At 34.0% G+C, this 21,867-nt stretch overlaps 2 protein-coding genes across 4 annotated transcripts; both read right to left on the reverse strand.

Moving 5' to 3' along the window:
- Window positions 1-9,684: 9,684 nt before the first annotated feature.
- Window positions 9,685-13,117, reverse strand: LOC117931670 (transcription termination factor MTEF18, mitochondrial). The gene is made up of 2 exons (XM_034852670.1): window positions 11,064-13,117; window positions 9,685-9,896 (listed from the first exon to the last, which is right to left on the reverse strand). The coding sequence occupies exon 1, from the start codon at window positions 13,021-13,023 to the stop codon at window positions 11,338-11,340; it is 1,686 nt and encodes a 561-aa protein (XP_034708561.1). The 5' UTR covers window positions 13,024-13,117; the 3' UTR covers window positions 9,685-9,896; window positions 11,064-11,337.
- Window positions 13,118-13,730: 613 nt separating this feature from the next.
- LOC117932791 (putative uncharacterized protein DDB_G0270496) lies at window positions 13,731-21,641 on the reverse strand. 3 transcript variants are annotated; one of them, XM_034854121.1, is made up of 14 exons: window positions 21,579-21,641; window positions 21,147-21,239; window positions 20,922-21,052; window positions 19,465-19,537; window positions 18,403-18,477; window positions 18,198-18,308; window positions 17,991-18,033; window positions 17,111-17,207; window positions 16,470-16,572; window positions 16,293-16,388; window positions 16,139-16,171; window positions 14,623-14,722; window positions 14,203-14,287; window positions 13,731-14,101 (listed from the first exon to the last, which is right to left on the reverse strand). In XM_034854121.1, the coding sequence occupies exons 2-14, from the start codon at window positions 21,228-21,230 to the stop codon at window positions 13,972-13,974; spliced, it is 1,161 nt and encodes a 386-aa protein (XP_034710012.1). In that variant the 5' UTR covers window positions 21,231-21,239; window positions 21,579-21,641; the 3' UTR covers window positions 13,731-13,971. The 3 variants fall into 3 exon arrangements, with proteins under 3 accessions (XP_034710012.1, XP_034710010.1, XP_034710011.1); XM_034854119.1 differs by having other exon boundaries at window positions 16,139-16,174; XM_034854120.1 differs by lacking the exon at window positions 21,579-21,641 and adding an exon at window positions 21,412-21,429 and having other exon boundaries at window positions 16,139-16,174.
- Window positions 21,642-21,867: the final 226 nt, after the last annotated feature.

The raw sequence follows: 21,867 nt of genomic DNA on the forward strand, positions 1-21,867 counted from the left end.
CTCCAGTGTCAACCGGCTGAAGAATGGAGACTACCAGTAGAGAAAAATTCTCAACCGATTGACTTGTTGAATGCTATCGTGCAATTTCTGAGTACGACTACCATCCGATAAATACCTATAAGTGGTACCGAAAGCTTTTCACTCAGTAAACACTGGTGATTGAGCCATTAAGTTCAATTAAAAGGTTTGCAATTCCAAATTACCGAAATACATTTACCCATTTTGAGTTGTATCACAACACTTACTAATTTCATATGAATTACATAATATCGATTACTTTCATATAGTTAACTCATAACCACCTAATTGTCAAACTTTAACCACATTTGAATTTAATTATATTCGTATGCGCAACTATTTTTTGGACATGATATAAATGAATCGGTTTCCCGTTTTACCAATCATTTTATCACTTGTTATCAATTAAATTATAAATGTAGGGGATATTGCATTCTATCAATCAACTTGACTCTGGATCGGAATTCAGACTTTTCATTAAATACTTAGTTTAAAAGTACATATTAGACAAAGTGATAACATAAACTAATATAAATACTGATTTAATACCTACCATTCCTTACTCCATTAAGGAAAAAAAAAAAGTTGCATATCCTTTTCATTTGGATATTTGTTTAGATCCCCACCTTGACATGGTGTTGTCATAGTTTGTTCATATTGCTGAAATCCTGTTATTTGCACATGCACATTCCATTGTTAAAATTGAGCCATCCAATTCCATTCCAATTACTTCAGCCAAATCATTAAGTAAAACATAGTTCAAATTCATGTCAAAAATGTTTTTTATTCCCAAGCTTACATTGCCAAGTACACCAAAATCTATATACATGTCAGATCGGTCATTCGACAAATGCTCCCCTCGCATTCCCTGCATTTTTCAATGATTAAGTGTTGTCAATTATTGTTGAATTAGATGTTATCAAAGTTTGTGTTGTTATATAACAAGCCTATTGTACATACATTTGAATGCATCATTTCCATTTGAATGTCAACTAATGAATTTGTTGAAGACATTATTTCCATTTGAATGTCACATTCAGAAGACAAATTACTTTCATGCTACATACTCATAATGCAATGAAAATAATTATGTTAGTTACTTATGTAAGTACAGCTAAAAAACTTCGTCTTAGCGGCAATTTCTTATTCAATCTGACATACCTTATCACGCTGATTACCAATATGAGGGATTCTAGCTTCTAAACACTTTCAAATTGTGTGACCCACTCTTTTACAATGACTACACCATCTTCCCTTTTGAAAATTTATTGCAACTTTGTCTGGATTTCCTTCAGTCTTCACAATATTTGGATCACAAACTTGTTTAGGACTTATGGCTCCATTTGCTGCTACTTTCTTCCCTTTCAAATTACTATCATAAAGTTCCTCAATTCTCATCGTTAAATTTTATATTTCATTTTTTGCTTCTAGAAATGAAGATGGCGTATCTGACGCATAGTAGGAGAGCTTGTTGCACATCGAACTCAATGAACCATATCGTACAAAGCGATCCATGTCGTTATCCATCTCATTCACCAGTGCTGATCTTATATGCACCTTTGCTAACTTTATCCACCTCTTCAAAATACATGAAAAATGAATCTCTTCCAAATGCTTCACCTTCATAACAACAACCATGTGGCAACAAGGGATGTCAATTGACTCAAACATCATGCATGAGCATTTTAATGTTACAATATTCGGGCAAAATTGGACTTCCCATTTTAAGTTCGGGTGTCTAAACTTAGAGAATGTGTATGCCCGCGTTGAATCACCACTTACAAGGGCTACCACAAATAATAACTCTGCATTTTTCATCTCCTCACAAAGTTTAAAGAAGGATTCTTTCATGTATACCGTCGCAACATGATTTTCAAGTATGGATAGTTTGGTTGAAAGCACGGGTGAAGAATTGTTCGACTCGAACTCTACCTTTGCTTCGTTTTGTCGTATTCTCATTATCGCCTTATCAAATTGTTGTACAAACTCATACAGTCGCAAACAAATTTTTAAGAATCTATTTAGATATGCATTCATACTCTCACACCTTTGTGTGCTTCTTATCCCTCTAAAGAAATTTCCACGTAAATACGTCGTAGCCCATCTTTTACATTTCCCATAAATCTCGATGACCTAACGATTCTCATTAAGACTCAACTTTTCAACCATTTCATGTCAAACCTTTTCGAATTCTTCCGCATTCCCACGCATGAACATGCATCTTGCAAAGATGCTTGTGAAGTCCTTAATATGCACATTCATGAATGCATTTCATTGCAAATGCCATGAACACATGCGATGACATGCATCGGGTAGGACTTTTTAAATTTTCTTACGCATAGCTTTATTCCCATCAGTTACTACAGATATGGGTTTCTTATTCGTCATTGCAATAAGAAATGTCTCCAACACCCATTCATATGTACCAATACTTTCATCCATTAATAACACACAACCAAATACCACAATTTGGTGGTAATGATTAACACCAACCAACACTACTATGGGTTTTTTATAGGCATTTGTCATATAGGTTGTATCAAATATTAGGACATCTCCAAAACACCCATAATCCATTCGAGCTATTGAATCAACCCAAAACAAGTTTGCTAGTCGACTTTCTTCATCAACATTGAATTTATAAAAAATGAAGAATCCATTTCTGTATTTCCATACAAGTAAGCCAACGCGACTTCCGCATCACCATTTTTAATTTCAATTCTATGCATTGCATCAACGTGATTATATATATATTTTTGTGTGAAAACAACACGCTGGTGTCCCCCTGCTTGTTTGACCATATAATCCATAATTTGTGTGGTTTTAACACCTACTTTACGCAAAACATCAACTTGTGCCTTATCTGGATTACTTACTGTTCAATGAGACCGAAGAAATTGTGTGCTGATAGCATCGACCAAATTATGATTATGTTCTCCTATAAATTCCTTTACAATCCATTTTCCATCTTTTCTATTCAAGCCTATACGAAATGCAGTTTCACATCCAACTCTAGTCAATAATCATGGCTCACACTGTTGCTCGTCATTTTCAATAAACTTTGTTGCTCGATGTTCTTCTCTAGAACACACCCACTTTCGAGATATTATATCTTCATTCTTGTCTCGCTTCAAATCATCTTTTCGAATATTAAATCCGATTACTTTAGCTAACATGTTGTAAAATGTTTCAGCCTCATCTATGCAATTGAATTGCAATTTGTAGACTTCTTCAACTAAAATACCCTTCAACACCTTCTCTTTCAAATCGTTTCCACCCAGCTAGTAAGTGCCACCAATATATGCATCGTTATTGACGACATCCTCATCTTTCACTTCCAACTCCTGCTTGATTGTTTACTCCATCACCGATTGCATTACCTACATTTTATAAATCACGTAAAAAAAATCGTCGCAATAATACCTTAACAAATTATCGTATCACTTTCGTATCAATTGATTGCATACTTGAAGAGAAACCTATAACGTATAAGTCATCCATTCTCGAGTTTTTTGGTACAAGTTGCCATCAGCAATTCGATCGGTTTCAATCTAGTCAACCTATTGGTCTTTATTTTCAAAATGTTTCCACTTTGCAGTGTCTACCGGCTGAAAAAACAATTAAACCAATTGAGAAAAAATTCAAGCGGTTGAGAAATTATTCAACCAGTATACACTACACACCTGTGTATTTCTCCATGATTTCAAAATTAAAAATTCAATTGATGCATATTACTAACAATGTGCTATAGACAAACAAAATCTAAACTTTTTAAAATCATTATATATCATTTAAAAATCAGCATTATGTTTTGGGAATATTTTCCCCATCTATTTGAAAGTTGAGGGCATTCAATTTCAAAAATGTATTATGGATTTGTTTAGCAAATCTTTATTGAGTTAAGGATCATACCTTGAAAATGGAAAGTGCAAGTGTGATGTAGCTTCACCTGAAGATTTGTCTTTTGGATGTTTTTTGTAAGCTATGCTCCAACATATAGAAGACCTCGTTCACTCTCCAGCCTCCTTAGAATATGTTCCCTTCCAAATATATACTAAAATATCTATGTGGTTGGTTCATGAAGTTATTACATATTTTAATAGGTTGCCACATGTAGAAAACCAACCACCACAATGGTACACATGGTGGTTGAAAGTTACCTTTTTTGCATCATTTTTTTAGGTGACATTAAATATAACATTTATAGGCAGGAGGGAAAGTCAGCCTAATGTGGATTATTACACCCATTTCAAATGGATATATGTATAACTTTACAAAATATAAAGTGGAGATATGGACTTGATTGATAATATTTACATTTCTTAATGTTGTTTACCCTATTTATTATAATTATGTTTTCATACCATTTCCTACTTAGTATAAATTTTCATCAATTAACGTGTTTTATTTGTAATTAAGGCATCATAATATATCCTACATATGAGAAAGGTTAGTTAATTAAACTTAATTACTTAAATAAGCTATATTACGATATCCTACTTATGACAATTTTTAATAAATTCAGTTTCATTAATTTATTTGACTTGTCATGTTATATCCTACTTATTCAAAATGTTTGTCAAACAACCATAAATATTAAATTAATATTGTAGCAAATATAATGTTTCATCTATGTAAGACAATAATTTAATTAAAATATATGAGTTGATAAACTATATGTTTTTCCATATAATAGAAAGGTTGACCGATGTGCGAGACTAACTTCTAACCCTGAACCCTTCCATCTTCTACTTCCTTCTTCTTCATCTTCACGAAATACCTCAAGCCCAAACCAAATATCCATTACTCCAAAACGAGCATCGGCCAAACCAACCTCCACCGGCAGCAAAGGGAAGATAATAGAGGTAGCAAAGATGCCTAAGACCAAAGGGAAGAGATCCGACCCACAACGGACCAATGGTAGCAAACAGAAGACCTCGGAGGGAGCACCACGCACCGACAACAAAGGGAAACAATTGATCGTTGAAGAAACTATTGAGGTTCGTAAGAAGACCACATTTGATCGATCTACGTTCACAACCCCAAAGCTAGCACAAAGATTTCATCTTCATTTTTCCAATCGGACCGTAATCCCAAGTAGGAACATTGATTTTTTAAAGCTCAATTATTTCCATTTTGATATGCTTTTCGCGAGAATGGGTTGGACTCCTATTGTCTCCGTCAAAGAGTTTTTTATCCTAGGGTTGTGAAATGTTTATACTACAATATGAAATTTGAAGATGAAGGACCAATTAGTACAACCATTAATGGTGTACAGATCAACTTTGATGTCGTTGAACTTTGTCAAATTTAAGACATTCCAAATGAAGGGGTTTGTTTATATGAAGCAAAAAAATGGCCAATGGTGGAAGGTTTCAAAGCTGCAGAAGCTATACAGAGGCTATATGGTTATCCGAAATCTGGTATACCAACTTCTCATTCATTGATTGTGTTGAGTCGCATCCTACAACCATTAATTTATTAAATATGAAGCGATTGCAATTTTTTTCCTACTGGTAGACACTGGCCCTGTTGGTGCTTCATTAGAGGAAATGGCAGTGTCTGCCGGTAGCGAAAATGAGTCAACTGGTAGCATTTAACTTGTCGACTAATTCATATATACTGTACGAAGGTGTTCAATTTTTGGATTCATACATAGATTGTTCTATTGTTATTAAAAAGTTGTTTATTTTGCCATGTGATTAGGTACAACCTGTTATGTTCATATGTTCATATGATCAATTACATTATGGGAAGGCTTTTGTATTATAGATGACATGATTAGGCGTTCTCAAATGGCTGAATAAGATGTTTTTTCATGCATTCTGAAGAGCTTGAGTATTGCAGGGAGCATAAGAGAAGGCTTATAATTGATTCATGATCTAAATGATAAAAATTTAACTCTTGAGCCTAATGATTTTGAGAAATAGGTGAAAGGACTATGTAGGCCTGACAGGATTACTTATGTAGCATAAATTGTTGATATAATGAAGAAAATAAAGTAATGTTCTTTTATACATTCTGAGGTGGGCTGATATCATATTTGGGCTCATCGTCACACCTATGTCTCATTATTTTTTCCCATCACCCTCTCTCCACTAGACTAAATACTGTACATAGGCTAAAGTAATGTTTTTTTATACATTCTGAGGTGGGCTGATATCATCTCATGAATGATGAATAAGGTTATGTTACAACATATGAAAAGCCAAAGCAATGGTGGTAAGAAAAATGTATTTGTATAATTTTTTTGCTCTTATATAAAAAAACTCGGGGTTTGGATCACTACCATTAATTGACAAATCTATGTCTTAATTGGGTAATACCATTTGAGAGTATGAATCACCGGATCAAAAACCAAAATGACATGTAAAGGATATTTGTGTACCGGTCAACCACCATATGAAGCGGTTGATATTTGTTTTGGAACTGGTAGAAACTGGCCATTTTGGTGCTTCAGCATAAGAAATGGCAGTGTCTATCGGCTGAGAATATGGGTAAACCAATAGCATTTATCCGGTCAATCGCTTAACAGATAATGAAGTAAGATGTTAAAGTGTTGGATTCATGCATAGATTGTTCTTGACTAATTAAAAAGTAGTTTTTTTTGGGCATGTGATTAGGTAACACTACATATGGATTGGAACCTCTTTAAACGAGTCCATTACACGTAAGGGGTCTTCAAATGGTTGCCAGAAAAAGCATACTTCAAAAATACTTCAACATTAGACAAAGTACGAAGAATGTGAGAAATACTCACATTCTTCATACCCTCCTCATTCTCCACTTCTTTGAACTTTTTACAAATTTTGGGCGACTTCATATGGCTCACATATTGTTTAAATAGGTTCATTACACTTAGGAGGTGGCCAAATGATCTTCGAAAAAATCTAAATCCAAAAATACTAAAAAATTAGACAAAGCATGAAGAATGTGAGGAATCCTCACATTCTTCGTACACTCCCATTCTCCACTTCTTTGAACTTTTTAAAAATTTTGAGGACTTCATATGGCTTGGATATTGTTTAAATAGGTTCATTATACTTAGGAGGTGGTCAAATCATTTCCGCAAAAAATACTAAAAAATTAGACAAGGTACGAAAAATGTGAAGAATCCTCAATTTCTTCGTACCATCTCATTTCTTCTCTTATGTGGACTTTTTAAAAATTTTGGTGACTTCATATGGCTTGCATATTATTTAAATAGGTTCATTACACTTAGGAGGTGGTCAAATGATCTCCAAAAAAATCCAAATCCAAAAATACTAAAAAATTAGACAAGGTACGAAGAATGTGAGGAATCCTCATATTCTTCGTACCCTCTCATTTCTTCACTTATTTGAACTTTTTAAAAATTTTGGGGACTTCATATGGCTTTCATATTGTTTAAATAGGTTCATTACATGTAGGAGGTGGTCAAATGATCTCCGAAAAAATCAAAACTCAAAAATACTAAAAATTTAGACAAGGTATGTAGAATGTGAGGAATCCTCACATTCTTCGTACTTCTCTTATTCTCCACTTCTTTGAACTTTTTAAAAATTTTGGGGACTTCATATGGCTTGGATATTGTTTAAATAGGTTCATTACACTTAGGAGGTGCTCAAATGATTTTCGAAAAAATCAAAATCCAAAAATACTAAAAAAAAAAAAAATCGGACACTATATGCCATGGATATTCTTTTAATGAGTTCATTACACTGAAGGGGTGTTCAAATGATGCCTAGAAAAATCATACTTCAAAAATACTTAAAAATTAGGAAGGGTGCGAAGATTGTGAGGAATCTTCACATTCTTTGTACCCTCCTCATTCTCCACTTCTTTAAACTTTTCAAAAATTTTTGGACTTCATATGTCTTAGATATTGTTTGAATAGGTTCATTACACTAAGGAGGTGTTGAAATGTTGCCCGAAAAAATCAAAATCCAAAAATACTCAAAAATTAGCAAGGGTACGAAGAATGTGAGGATTATCCTCACATTCTTCGTACTCTTCCCATTCTCCACTTCTTTGAACTTTTTTAAAATTTTGGGGACTTCATATGGCTTAGATACTATTTAAATAGGTTCATTATACTAAGGATGTGTTGAAATGTTGCCCGAAAAAATCAAAATCCAAAAATACTCAAAAATTAGCAAGGGTACGAAGAATGTGAGGATTATCCTCACATTCTTCGTACCCTTTCCATTCTCCACTTCTTTGAACTTTTTTAAAATTTTGGGAACTTCATATGGCTTGAATACTGTTTGAATAGGTTCATTACACTTAGGAAGTGGTCAAATGATTTTTAGAAGAATAAAAATCCAAAAATACTAAAAAATTAGTAAGGGTACGAAGAATGTGAGAAACCCTCTCCATTCTCCGCTTATATAATGTGTTAAAAATGTTTAGGGACTTCGTATGGCTTAAACATTGTTTAAATTCATTCATTACACTTAGTGGGTGTTTAAATGATGGCCGAAAAAATCAAAATATATAAATACTAACAAATTAGTGAGGGAATCTCACATTCTTCGTGCCCTCCCTACTATCCACTTCTTTGATTTTTTTTTTTTTAAATTGGAATGTGTAATTCAATTTAAATGCTAAGAAATAATTTAGTCATATATTCTCAATTAATAATTAGTACACAACTAATTTAATTTTAAATTAATATATATTTTATAAAATTTCTTTCTATTTCTTCCCATTTTTTTCACTTCATAAACCAATTACATTGTTTTTCACACTTATTCATCAAATTTTGTCAACAAATTATTTGATGTTAAAAAAAATTAAATTTACTTTTCCTTAATTTATAAATTATATCACCAAATTATTTTGAAATTTTTTTTGTTTATTTTAAATTTAATTTTTATCTTTACCTCTTGGGTTTAATCACTTTATATTACAAAAATAAATAAACTGCAATTTCTTTTTCCAAAATTTTCTTTATTTTTCTGTTTCATAAAAGAAATTCCCCAAACAAAATAATTACATTAAACATGATTTTATAATTGGTCATTGAAATAAGTATAAAAATGTGTGTTGCATGGGATTAATTCCCATGGCAACCATGGGGTAACCTGAAGAATTGGTTTTCTTTAATTTTTTTTATTTTTATTTTGCATGCTATGTGTCTTAATCCTATTAGCCAAAAAAAGTGGCCATGGTACCAAAAAGTGGTTGTCGGTACCTAGCATAACCCTAACTTTTATAATTTAGTTCCACAACTTTTTACTATTAATTAAATCAATTTTTGAGTTTCAATTTATTTTTAACAATTAATAAACTTGATGTATCCAGTATAGTTTAATTTTGAATTTATTTATTTAATGAAAAAATTTAGAGAAATTAAAAGAAAATTTAAAAAACACAGATTTTCAATATCGGCATTGGATCGTAGGAGAAAAAGAATGATATATGTTGAATTTTATTTAATTTTTTTCATCTTTATGTTCTTTAGTTTTAAAAAACCGATGAAAATAACTTTTATTTGTTCTCTAAAAATTATTTTCTATTTTACTTTATTTTTTAAAGCCGAAAAACAAGAAACAACGGCCAAACAGTACCATGAATTTTTTTTAAAAATAAAAAAAACTGGTGCCTACACTTTCACGGTTGTGTACTTTTTCTACCATATGCATGGCTTCAGACTAAAGCTAAGATTCAAGATATGCACTTCTGCAAAAACCTTAGAATGTTTCCAACTAGAAAATAATTAGAACAAAGAGCTGTCTTCCCCAGAATCCTGTTATATGCTGCAACACTTCACAACAACCATAATGTGGGAAAATAAACATTTTGAAGGCAGGAAATTTACACTGAATGTTGAGCACTAGCTTGTTGTATCATCTGAAGAATATATGTATCCATCCACCTGCTTTGCCAAAAGCTACCTGGTAATGCCTCAAGAAGTCACACCAAACATACAAAAAACAAAAAGGATTGAGATTTTGGCAACTAAACAACAAATAATCAGCCAACACCTACCATTTTCTGAACTATACCTGGTAATGACTTTCAAGGCTGGGTTTCTTTAAAAGAAAAAGAAAAAATGGAAAAGAAGAAATGAAGAAAGGAGGAGAGCTTGTGGCCTTGGCTCACCTTGCTGGCAAGAGGACCTGGCCAGGTGGATGTGATGAGTGAAGAAAATGAGGCATTGTTTTCCATGGTGAGAGACTACCTATAAATCTTCAAGATAGTCCTCACAATCAAGACTCGGGTTATCGTTGTCTAAGATGCATGAAAATCTTCGAAGTAGTTTCTGCTTCAATTACATTTTTTTCCTAGTTTGACAATCCATTTGCTATCAAATAATGAAATGGCAGACCATAGAGGCAACAGTAGCAAAGTTAAAATGCAACAAAAACCCAATTTCACATTCCTCTCATTATTATTTCCTAGTCCATAATCCAGTATTCAGATATATAGTTTTAAGAGCCCACTGATCTAATCCACTGCTACACAGGGTAGTGAATAAACCAAATTTGAATTTTCTATGAAGCCGTTCAGAATTCTGGAATCATAGGATCAGAATTGACATGGAAATGAAATCAATAAGCATCTCATTCTGCTTATATAGCCCCTGAAAGCTAGATCCTTTTCAGGATCTCCTTCAAGAACAGCCTTCAAAATCATATAAAAAAGAAAGAGGACAAATCCTATTTAGTATGCTATGTTCAAACACCCCCTGACTCTTCACTTACTGGAAAAGGAATCCAAAATAAATAAATAACATAATAGGACATTACACTAAAATGGATATGTTTGTGATGGCGCTAAAATTTCTACAAATTCATCGTGAAGGACCTACTGCTACCTGAGTTTGACAAGCAGATACTCATAAATGCACAAAAAAAATTCATTTACAAATTCATACTCCTGTGTTCAACAAGCATCTTTTACATTTGATGGCTGGGGTCATAAGTACAAATGCTTACAGATGATATACAAAACCTAGTCCTGATAACACATGTCATTATATCATTCAAATGCTACACTAAGAATGAGCTATTTTATGGGGTTTTCAATGAAACAGATAGGACAATGCTAAAATTCAATACCCGTATTGGCTGAGAAGCAGGAGCAGAGGAAATAAAAGCTGCTACTCTTGGTGGAGATCCGAAATAGATCCACCATATTCGATGACAGGTCACTTAATCTTGTGATAATCTCAAATATGAAATGATTTTGAAACAAGTTATCTCCCAGTATCGTTTCACAATGATGGTCCTGAATTGTCATAGTGAGATTCCTAGACCATACGGACCAATAATAAGTTCATCATTCACAATAAACTGGTAAAAGGATTATAAGGCCAATGTCCTTTGCCAACTATCATTGGTCTTTTTGGGGCGAGAAACACTCTAACCAAAGTTTGGGAACAGCTGGATGAATGCCATAAAGGCGAGCTATGAAGCTTTTCTCACTAGTTGCAATCATACTTGCAAGTGAGTAATTTTTTGTACACAAACCATTTTCTGCAAGCCACACATGGCATCTATATCTAGGCTTAATCCTGTTATCTAAGTTAAAACACAAATATGCTGGGAAAACATCAAGGTACTGCAAAGATAACCCCATTTCCTGGATGAGAAAATTCACTTTTCTTTCAAGAATTTCTGGCTTTTGGTTTAGGATCTTTGCCGAAAAGCTTATCATTGTGCAGAGCTTTGAGAATTCAAGTCCTGCATGGAGAAGGCAATTGAACCGCTCCTGTAACTCACTGCTAGTACCATGCACATGTTCCAAGACCTTCATGGTCAAAAGATTCTCCCCATACCCAATTCCATGCAAGAAGTTCAGCTTATTAATTGTGTGAGCTGGGGTTCTTGACGATTGAATTTTCTCTAAGCCAACTCTATAATCTTCATCCAAGTCTTCATCAGGATGACTCAAAACATAATTACCCAGCAGCCGATGATTCCCATTCTTCATCATACCAAAAAACCATTCATGAAGATCCAATGCTCTCATCACATGAGGCAAATTAGCCATTTTATTTCTTCCCAAAACATATGGATACATTCGGGCAACAGACTTCGACTTCTGCAACCCCAATCCAAAATGTTTCAAAAAACCCATCACTGAAATTACTGGTGCCTCCAAATCAAAACTCAGAATCTCTGGGCACTCTAGAAGCAACAAGCCAATACCTGCCTTCCTAACATTCAACCTACAAAAGAAATCCGTCTTTCTAACTAAACCCTCTTCTGAGTACTCGAGAAAAATGTTTCTACTCCTCCCCATTAGTTCTCCAATCTTACCCTTCTCACAACCAAGATCATAAAATAGCCTAATTTTCCTGCAAATCTCATACCAAGCATCCACATTTTCCTCCACAAAACTCCCCAAATCAAAATCCACAAAAACCCTTTTCAAATCATCAAACAATGCACCAGCTTCAACACCTAAATCACCCTTCCCACCCAAAACAAACGGAAAAGCCAAACAAATTCCAATAACAGATACATTACTAAGCCCATAATCCTTAAACCGACACAACCTACGAGATAAATCAGCCGAATCCTTATCGAAAATCGACGCCTCCGCCTTGTACAGTATCCCGAGCTTGTTCCATGGAAACCCGAAACCCGAAAGCGCACCAGCCGCATTCAAGATCCTTCCATCCTCCGCAAAGAAGAATTTGTTTGAAGGCAAAAACCCAGAAATTTCTTTCTGGTTTATCCCAATGCTTTCAAAGAAAAACTCAAATTCGTTGATGGGATGGTACCTGAGGAACCTCTCGAAGCTCTTGGCGAAGGAGGAGAGGGAAAACTCGACCTTCGAAATGGGATCGTATAAAGAATAGAATGAATTCCTGCCAATGTGCTCGGCATAGAGGAAGGGTAAGGACCTGGTGGAGTGGAAGTAGTCCGTGAGGGCCTTTTGGGCAAGCAGAACGGCTTGAGATCTGTGCTTGGAGGGGATGTGAGAGAGGTTTGAGTTCTTTGGGAGAGAGCTGAGTTGGCGGGAGAGGTAGGTGCAGAGAGAGGTGATGGTGATGGTGGAGAGGAAGGGCATGGCGGCTTAGGGCTCTGGGAGGGGTTTAGGGTTTTAGCAGGGCTTTACTGACATTTCAGAGCCCAGGCGGAGATTGTTTGGCTCTGTGAAAAAGGCTTGTTCCTCCATGATCAATTGCCCGAACACAGCTCTAGATTATTTTCCAATTAAATTACTATAATTATTTCATTCATTATATGATAATAATTTTTTATTTTTTATTTTTGAATATTTTTCATAATAAAGAATATTAAAAAATATAAATTTTCGATTTATTTTCATATTTTCCTTCCCAATTATTTTTATGAGAGTGTAACAATTAATAGTGAAAATGAAATACGTCACTTTTAGAAATGAAAATATGAATAAAGTTTAAGTATGAAAATATAAAATGTTTTACATTTTTTTTAAATTAACTCACTCTCATCAAAAAATTTTAGAATCATTTTTATGAACTACTGGGATGCGATTAAAGTAAAATATAAAATAATTTAAGAAAAAAATTACTTATTTGAAGTTCTAAACACTATTACAGTATTTCTTTGGATCAAATGTGTAAATACTCGTACTTTATAGTTTCTTTCCATAAATAAAAAAAAATAAAAAAATAAAAAAACATGGCGGTTTGGCTGTGAGTACCCAAATTTAATTCATATGAATATATGTTTTTCAATTAAATTGCTTGAATTATTTCTTCCATCATGTAATAATAAAAATAATAATGGGAATTCAATTGAAAGTCAAGACATGTAATTCATTGCCAATGGGAATGGGAATGGGAATGGGAATTCATTACCCCCATCTTACACCAAGGGGAGAGTGAATAAAATCCCTATAACATGTTGAATGATGTGTCTTGTACTCGTACATCTTTGGTTGAATCACCATTGAAATATATATGTTTGTTTACATCAGCTTCTAACATCTTACAAAATTTCAAACAAATGTGTTTTTGATGCAGGACAACTGCTAGACCACAGAAGCAGGCTGATGGGTGGTCTTCAAGCCAAACAAGTTGTCAAATAATTTAGGAGCCATTGGAGGAAGGTTCATGGGCTGAGGAGCCATGAAATTTACTATCTTTTCATGAACATGGTACCTGCAAAATATATATATATGTATCATTCATTTGCATCATAAAATGCTAGGTTTTAGAACATGAGGAAAGTAGAGACGAGGGGCTTTATCAGATAACATTACCTTATTTTGCGGCTCTTTGAGGCACGCCGGTCAACGATCTTCCTTTTCTTGGTTTTTAGCCTCTGCAAAGCGTAAAAGGCTGTCTCTGCAGATGAAGCAATGAGAAAACATTCAACAATCACAACCCATTGTAAAGGGTTAAAAACATCTCAACAACCCAAAATTGAGAGAGCCCATAGAAAAGTATAGTGGAGGAACACCCTTCACTGTTCTTCAGATAGATGTAGACAATAAAGGTGAAAAATGGCCTTCTCATTATCCAACCAGTTAGCCATATAAAAGCCCGATAACCAGGATACCTAGCTAAACTTATGTAATCCAGAGATATCCAAATTGATTCTTTCTGAAAGCTATGGTACTCTCACATTCAAGTCACAAAGCACAAATCATGTGTATATACAAGATGCCAGAGGATGTTACCAGATGAATTTGGGTCAAATGTCTCAAAGAATTCCTTCAGTAATTGCTGATAAAATTCAGAATCATCCAGCAGTTCAGGGTCGCCATCAGCATGCACTTCCTGATCAGGATTAAGAGGATCAAATAAATATCTAGTATTCTTGATGAAAAACAATTCAATATTTTGTCTGGTAATTGATGATGGACATCATATTCTGTAAATAACATATTTTCATTTTTCACACTTCATTGAAAAAGCAGGAAAGATCTAAGGGATGGCATGATATTTAATAATGGCCATCACATTTTAGCACCAAGCTATGAGCCTCATCTCCAAGTCCAGTGGAATTTAATGGCTTCATTTTCTTTTATACAGCATTTTAAGGCAAAGAAACATCATTAAAAATTGGGTTATCCAAAAAAACTGAAGCCATCACCAGAACTACAATCAGTTTTTGGGATTTGATGGAATCCTGCAATTTCAAATTTTTTACCATCATGTGATCATGGTTCTTAAGTGACTTTCACAGGAATATAATGGTACAGAAAATTTATTAACATATATCCAATTTCCATAGGACTTCGGACTTCCAAACACACTTTACTAAGGCCTCGTTTGATACAGCTTCTGGACTGCTTAAAAGCTCTGCTTTGCATTGTGTTTCGTTATACACTAAAATGCTTCAAAGTAGACGAGATTTTAAGGTTAAAAAGCTATTTAAGTAAAGCCAAGAGAAATTGCTGGCCATACCATCTGGCATTTTTAAAAATTATGGAAAAAAATCTGATATAAAATTATAAACAAAGTATTTCCTAATTCTAATTGGTTTCAGATCACTTACTACATAAAACTATACTACTTCATGATAACTTGTTGCAAGTTTTTTTTATTGTTTTTAGAGGTTATTTCAACCTTCCATCTACTGACACCATGGCGATAGGTTAAGGTTATATTTGATCAACAGACAATTGTAAGATGTAAAAGGTAATCACCAACTTGAACAAATCTAACACAGCCTGACCTAGCTTGAGCTCTGGTTGAGAACACCACCATCCCAAGGCTGGGACCCAACTCAGGCAACATGACCTAGCCTGACCCGATCTGAGCTTGGGTTCAACACCTCCACCCTGAGGTAGAATTGCAAAACCTGTTCAAACCTTTAAGTTCTTGGGTTCAGGTTGGCCTTCAAGCCCACCAAGAATTGCCACCATGGCAACTCTAGTTTCACATTGCATCAGAAGGTAGAAAACCATTGACCAAAATAACATTGTTGCAGAAAAACAGATCTGACAATGCAAATGATACTAACAATTTAAATAGAGTAGTCATGGTGATGGATCATTAATAATGAATTTGTGCCTTCAAATGCTATGCAAATTGCCAAAGGAGGGAGAATCCATGTCTGGACCATTGTAATGTGAACTGTTGCATTCTCATTTTTCTTTTCTCCATTCTTCTGGTTGATGTAGGTGGGGTATTGGATTTAAAAACAAACCAGAGTTCAAATAAAGTCAACCATAGGCACAGAATAATTACCTCTTCTCTAGAACTGCCCACATCATCAGGGACCTGCTGATTAACAAATCATGGCAATAAGCACACGCACAAATTTTAAATCATTCATATTCAAATCGTTAGAACATCTGTATTACTGATCAAATTAAGAAAATTGGGATATATATGAACTTACAGCCCCAAATATGCCAACTGTTGACCTTCTCAGTTGCATTTGCTTGATCATTCTACTGGGATCCCTCATATAAGCAGCAACTTGTTCACTGATATTCTGTGATTGGAAAGGAGAATCAGGTGAGTCCTGTTGTACAGCTCAAAGGGCATGGACACCTATTCAGTAATAGGGGCAAACCTGATTAAAAGCACGCAATTTGCCCTTAATAGCAGCAGCACCAGTTGACACCTCTGTCTTTCTCTGCCATTTGTCTATCGATTTGTCCCTGAAAGGAGCTATTCTACAAATACCAGCATTCAACTCAGTTAATTCAAACTGCCAAAATTAAGAAACGTTAATTGCATAAGCCTAAAAATGCATGCAGGCATAAACTCTAATATAGAAAATGCTATACAGATGAAATTGTTTTACAAACTCAGGTGGCAGCATTTTCCAACCATTCATTTCAAGACCAAGTGGACTTATTATTCATTAATCTCAAAGAAGCTCATCTTGCCCACTCTGTATGGTTTCTATGTAAAAGCCCTTTTTTGTTTGTCAAACATTTTCAGACAACAAACAGAACAAAATGCACCAAAGCATCCAATTGAGAGTGCCAAAGTGTAAACTTGAAGGCAATATGTAAGGAGATTCAAGAAAATACCTACTTCTAATGCCAATGTGTTGCATATGCAAGAAAATGCTTTTTAGCTAATAGATTCAGACCCAGAAATTTTCTTTGGAGATGCCAAAGTGCATATGTAATTTTTCTAATGAAGTGATTACAAATATGCGAAAAACTTATGAATATATAATTTTCCCGGGGATGATAACTTCACCTGGAATGCATTTGATAAATCTGTTGCCATTCCTCATCACCTTTCACATCCAAGTTCTTAGAAGTTTCTAAACCCTTGGAAGATTGCCCAGGATTACCTGAAGAGCAGGAAACATGTTAGGACAAAAAAACACATCAAAACTGATTTCACTGACTAGTTCAAATCTGAATTTAAAATTCCATTCATTCTCTTCTTCATGCCAACTGTACATCATGGATTAGACTTGGAAGACTGATAAACATCACACTGGAATAGAAGTTAAAAATTCTGAAATGTCACTAGGAATAAGAAGAATGACAAGCTGTGTAGGCAAGATTAAGGAAACTAAGGCAGCAGAATTCCAGAAGAAAGAAAAGAGTGCACCCACAGGTTTTTACTTCTTTAGGCATTTCCACGCTATTATTTTTTTATCAGAAATAAACATATTCATTTCATTGAATAATAAATACAAAGAAGAACCAGCAATCCCTCCAAGATGTACAATTGCTGATCAAAAAGTAGAAATGTATATTGCTCTATAAAAATTAAAACTGTCTACACCAGACTAGAGGCAGAAGAAGCAAAATGCACACACACTACAAAAGCTCTATCCAATCAGAGAGGAAAAGAGTCTCCAACAAAAGTAGAAATATATGTCCAAGCTATTATCAGCTTACTTGAAAGAATATATTCTAAAGAACTTCCATGAATAAATTAGTCCAGATAGCCATAGAACATTGAAATTTTCATTGGGAGGCAAAAGAACAAAAGAAGAAAAAAGGAAAAGGGAAAAAGATATCCCAACATAATTTTATTCACTGAGATATGCTAAAAGCTAAAGAGAACACTGCCTGATAAACAGATCACAGAATAACAAACTATGGCAAAGTCTGAGCCATACCATTTGTGGCTTGAGTAATTGATGGATTTTTATCCAGCAAAGCCTGCCAAAAAAAAATATATATATTACACAAGGCAAAGAGATGAGACTGGAAGTCATGTAATTTCAGTAAAAATAAGCATGCTTTATCTTCATGTTAAATTATTAGAAAGTTAACCTAACATTGAGCAAGATGACATAGACAATAAATTGTTTGAACAACCATACCTCCTGTAACTCCAATAAAGAATCTAAAGTCTTCTTAGATGAGGTAATCAAATCTGAATATGCTACATTGACTCCCTCATCAGAGTCACAGAATGAAGACCTATCTGGCTCCTGCAGACAATTCATAATGTCTGACCATAATGTTCCAAAGTAAAATAGGGCTACAATTAGCTATAGATGCAAATAAAATGTAACCAGAGCAAACCTGAGGTAGTCTATTTGAACTTGAGAATGCTTTCTGAAGTAAGAATCTAAACTCAAGAGTTTTGTCCCAGAGAGCCTTCAGGAAAAAGTGGGGAGGAGTATCAATATTTTAAGGAAAAAGAAATATAATTTTCACTAAATCACACAAATCACACAACGAAGGAAAACAACAATAAAATACATCAAATTATTACAATATCTAATGATCAATATTAATATGAAAATAAGAAAAATATAAATGTCATCAGGTATTCTTCAAAAGGAAATGACACAACTAAGGAACCACCAGTGTACACTGAATATACAAAAACCTGTTTTATAGTTAATAACAAAAAATTATGAAGAAAAGAAATAGGCAATCAGAAACTACAAAGTATTTTCAATTGAAAAGTGAAGCTATTGTCAGGAACTAAGGTGCAACAGAAGTAGTTCATTATGGAAGAGTTTTCAATCATATAAAGATTGGCCTGTTTGATGCATCTGTGGTAGTGAAGAGTTTATTTAAAAAGATCTAGGCAAAGAAGAAGTTTTTTCTTTGAAAATATCTTTGTAAAGAAGAATCTTCAAGTTAATAGGTGACCAATTCCCATAAGCTCATCTACATTCCTAAAAAAGGAATTTTTTGACCTCTGGCATCTTTTACCTTACAAATGATTCAGGTTTTTTCAGCGCTGTTGCAGTTTCTTCTAATGAGAAATTCTTTAAAAACAAATCTACCCATGTGTAAATAAATAAATAAATAAAATATTTTTAAAGTTCAACCTAAATACTCTTTTACAAAAACCATCTCACTCTTAGATTTTACCAAAAAAGTTTCAAACTACTCTATTTTAAAGTGCTTTATTATGTAAACAAACACAATGTGAACTTCCTCAACATCTAAACAAAAACCTTTAAACATGTTGAGCTGCACAAAATGAGACTCTAGGATGTAACCAAAATGCACCATAAATCTCTTTGATAGTCAAAGAGCTTTTAGGTGATAAAAAAACAGCACCAAGCGAACCTTAAAAATAAAATTTGAATGACTGCATGCCAAGTATCAAGAATGAAGGCACAATACCTTCTGGTTTTTCACTGCTTGACCTTTTAGAAGATCTTCATCCTTATGAGACCTTAAATTCTTCAAAAGATCTCTGAATGAAAAACAAAGAAGGGAAAAATGATTTTCATATATAGAAAAGGGTAAAAAAATAGAAAGGTTGGAAAGATTACAAGATTAAACATTGCAAAGACAATACCTTAAACTATTGTATACATTTTCTATCATGATCTAATACATAATAAGTGTATGGCAGTATGTGAATAGTTTAGCCAAACACAGTATAACTATGAGGACATTATGAGTTTAATTACCAGGCATGCTTGTGATGACCATCCTTGTTTGCTTATAACACTTAACAAACTACCAATGGACCAAAGAATGATTTATAATCCCAAGGGGCTAGACTAGATCAAAGTGCCTTTTTTCATGTATCATGTCATTCATCTGTACAAAAAATTTTGAACCAGGAAAACACAGAATAGCTTCACTATAAGCAAAATATATATCTACTCTGATTGGACCTCAAATAGTTGGTTATCTCAGATATTGCTCACACATCAAATACATCAGAACCAACTAAGATGGACATCTCAAAATTCATAATGCCAAAAATTGCAAAACTATTCCCGAATATCCCAAAATTTTCATCAGCCCATCCCAAAATAATCCCCTAAATTATTCTCAAGTATCCAGAACATTACATCCATGTACTAAATTACAATAAAACTCCTAAACTGTTCCAGAAATATATATTTTGACAGCATATCCTTTTCATCACCATTGATCACTTTCTTCACCCACAAAATCAACTTTTGAATTTCTACAAATGTTTCCCAAATCATTCTATTTTTTCTTTCTTCCAACTTTGTTCTTATATTTGGAATGCTAACTTTTTTATAGGATGTATTTTTAATGTTACCCTAAAATCCCAACTCTCAAAATCATTAAACACCAAACAGTATCACCATCATTGTCAACGGCCACACCTCATTACAAAGTTCACTCCTGAAGCCATCCATATCACTCTCCCTTCAACCAATGGGCAATCCCACCATTCTCCAAAGCCTTCATGTAGAAGGCTTCTCTGCAAAACCCATCGAAGTCAAATTTAACTCAGACTGAGAACGGTAACCCCACTGCCCACCCATACCCTGCTCTAAAAATTGCATCTCTTTGCTACATCTATAGTCCTCAACCCCACCCTTCAACATACCCAGCCTGCAACCTCATCAGTTGGCTGATATCAGTTCACACTCTAACTCACCTCTGCCTATGCAACAAATAGTCTAATACTATAATTCATTAAACTATTAAAATTGAACCCACTGCCCAGTACAAATTCCTTAGCTTATGGTAATTCTCTTTTTCAAGCAAATTCTCAATGTAATAAATTCAAAAGAAAAAATCATCATCAATCATCAATTACAAACAAGCACATGCATGTATGGCTTTGATGTTGTAAATAAAATTCTTACTGCTCCTTATTCTGAAGCTCCATATACTCCTTTTCAAGCTCCTCCATCTCTGCATCTTTTCCATGAACATCTTCATAGTCATTCTCCTCTTCCTCCTCCTCCTCCTCCTCTTCTTCCTCCTCCTCCACCTCCTGTACACCATTTCATTGAAAATCATTGTAAACACGGTTATGACACATCAAGCAAACTCCAAAATCGAAAAAAACGTTCCTAATTTGCACTCACAGGAGTTAACTCCTCATGCTCCATCTCCCTGTCATCCTCAGAAGAGGAGTCTTCGTCTTGCAATCGTTTCGAAGGCAACCTCATTTTGAAACCCTAAAAAACCCAATCAAATAAATGTTTTCATGTTTGATATTCTCTAGGGCTCTGATCAAGCCATTCTTACAACAAATATATAAACAAAGAGAAATGTTAAATGGATCCACTCAAAACTCTCTATGCATCCAACACTTTTTTTAGAAAAATAAAATTTAAGTATCCAAAATACCCTAATCTTCAACTCTCAACACCACCTATCCTTCATCTTCTTCCTAAATTTGAGAAGAAATAGGATTAGGGTTTTGGAGAGGTTGAAGAAGGTGGTAAGTAAATTAAAAATAATAAATTCCTTCTCTTTTACCCAAACGAAATTTTGAGAAAATTCAATTAACTTACAGAGGGAGATTTTTAGGAATTGCAAACTATGTTGATGTTGGTTGAGTTTAGGGTTTTTCGGAAAAACCCTAACCTTGTAATCGTACTAGGGTATAAAAACCTTGGCCCGATCCTAGTCGGGTTTGACCGGTTTATAGTCGGGTTGACCCGACAGTATAGAAAATTTTAATTTTGTTTTCAAAAATTTAGATTTATATTTAAAAAAAAAGGTAAAAAATACTAACAATCCAAAAATTAAATATTATTTATAAATTAATTTATTCACTAAATAATAATAAGATTTTTATAT

Source organism: Vitis riparia, chromosome 15, assembly GCF_004353265.1.
Source record: "Vitis riparia cultivar Riparia Gloire de Montpellier isolate 1030 chromosome 15, EGFV_Vit.rip_1.0, whole genome shotgun sequence".
Lineage (NCBI taxonomy): Eukaryota > Viridiplantae > Streptophyta > Magnoliopsida > Vitales > Vitaceae > Vitis > Vitis riparia.

Excerpts from the sequence above, each read along its gene's own strand:
- LOC117931670 (XM_034852670.1), bottom strand. The coding sequence starts at position 13,023 with ATGCCCTTCCTCTCCACCATCACCATCACCTCTCTCTGCACCTACCTC.
- LOC117932791 (XM_034854119.1), bottom strand. The coding sequence starts at position 21,230 with ATGAGGTTGCCTTCGAAACGATTGCAAGACGAAGACTCCTCTTCTGAG. Across the intron at positions 18,478-19,464 it reads AAGCAGTGAAAAACCAGAAG|GCTCTCTGGGACAAAACTCT; the intron begins GTATTGTGCCTT and ends TTTTTCCTGAAG. Across the intron at positions 16,573-17,110 it reads ATTTATCAAATGCATTCCAG|AATAGCTCCTTTCAGGGACA; the intron begins GTGAAGTTATCA and ends TGGTATTTGTAG.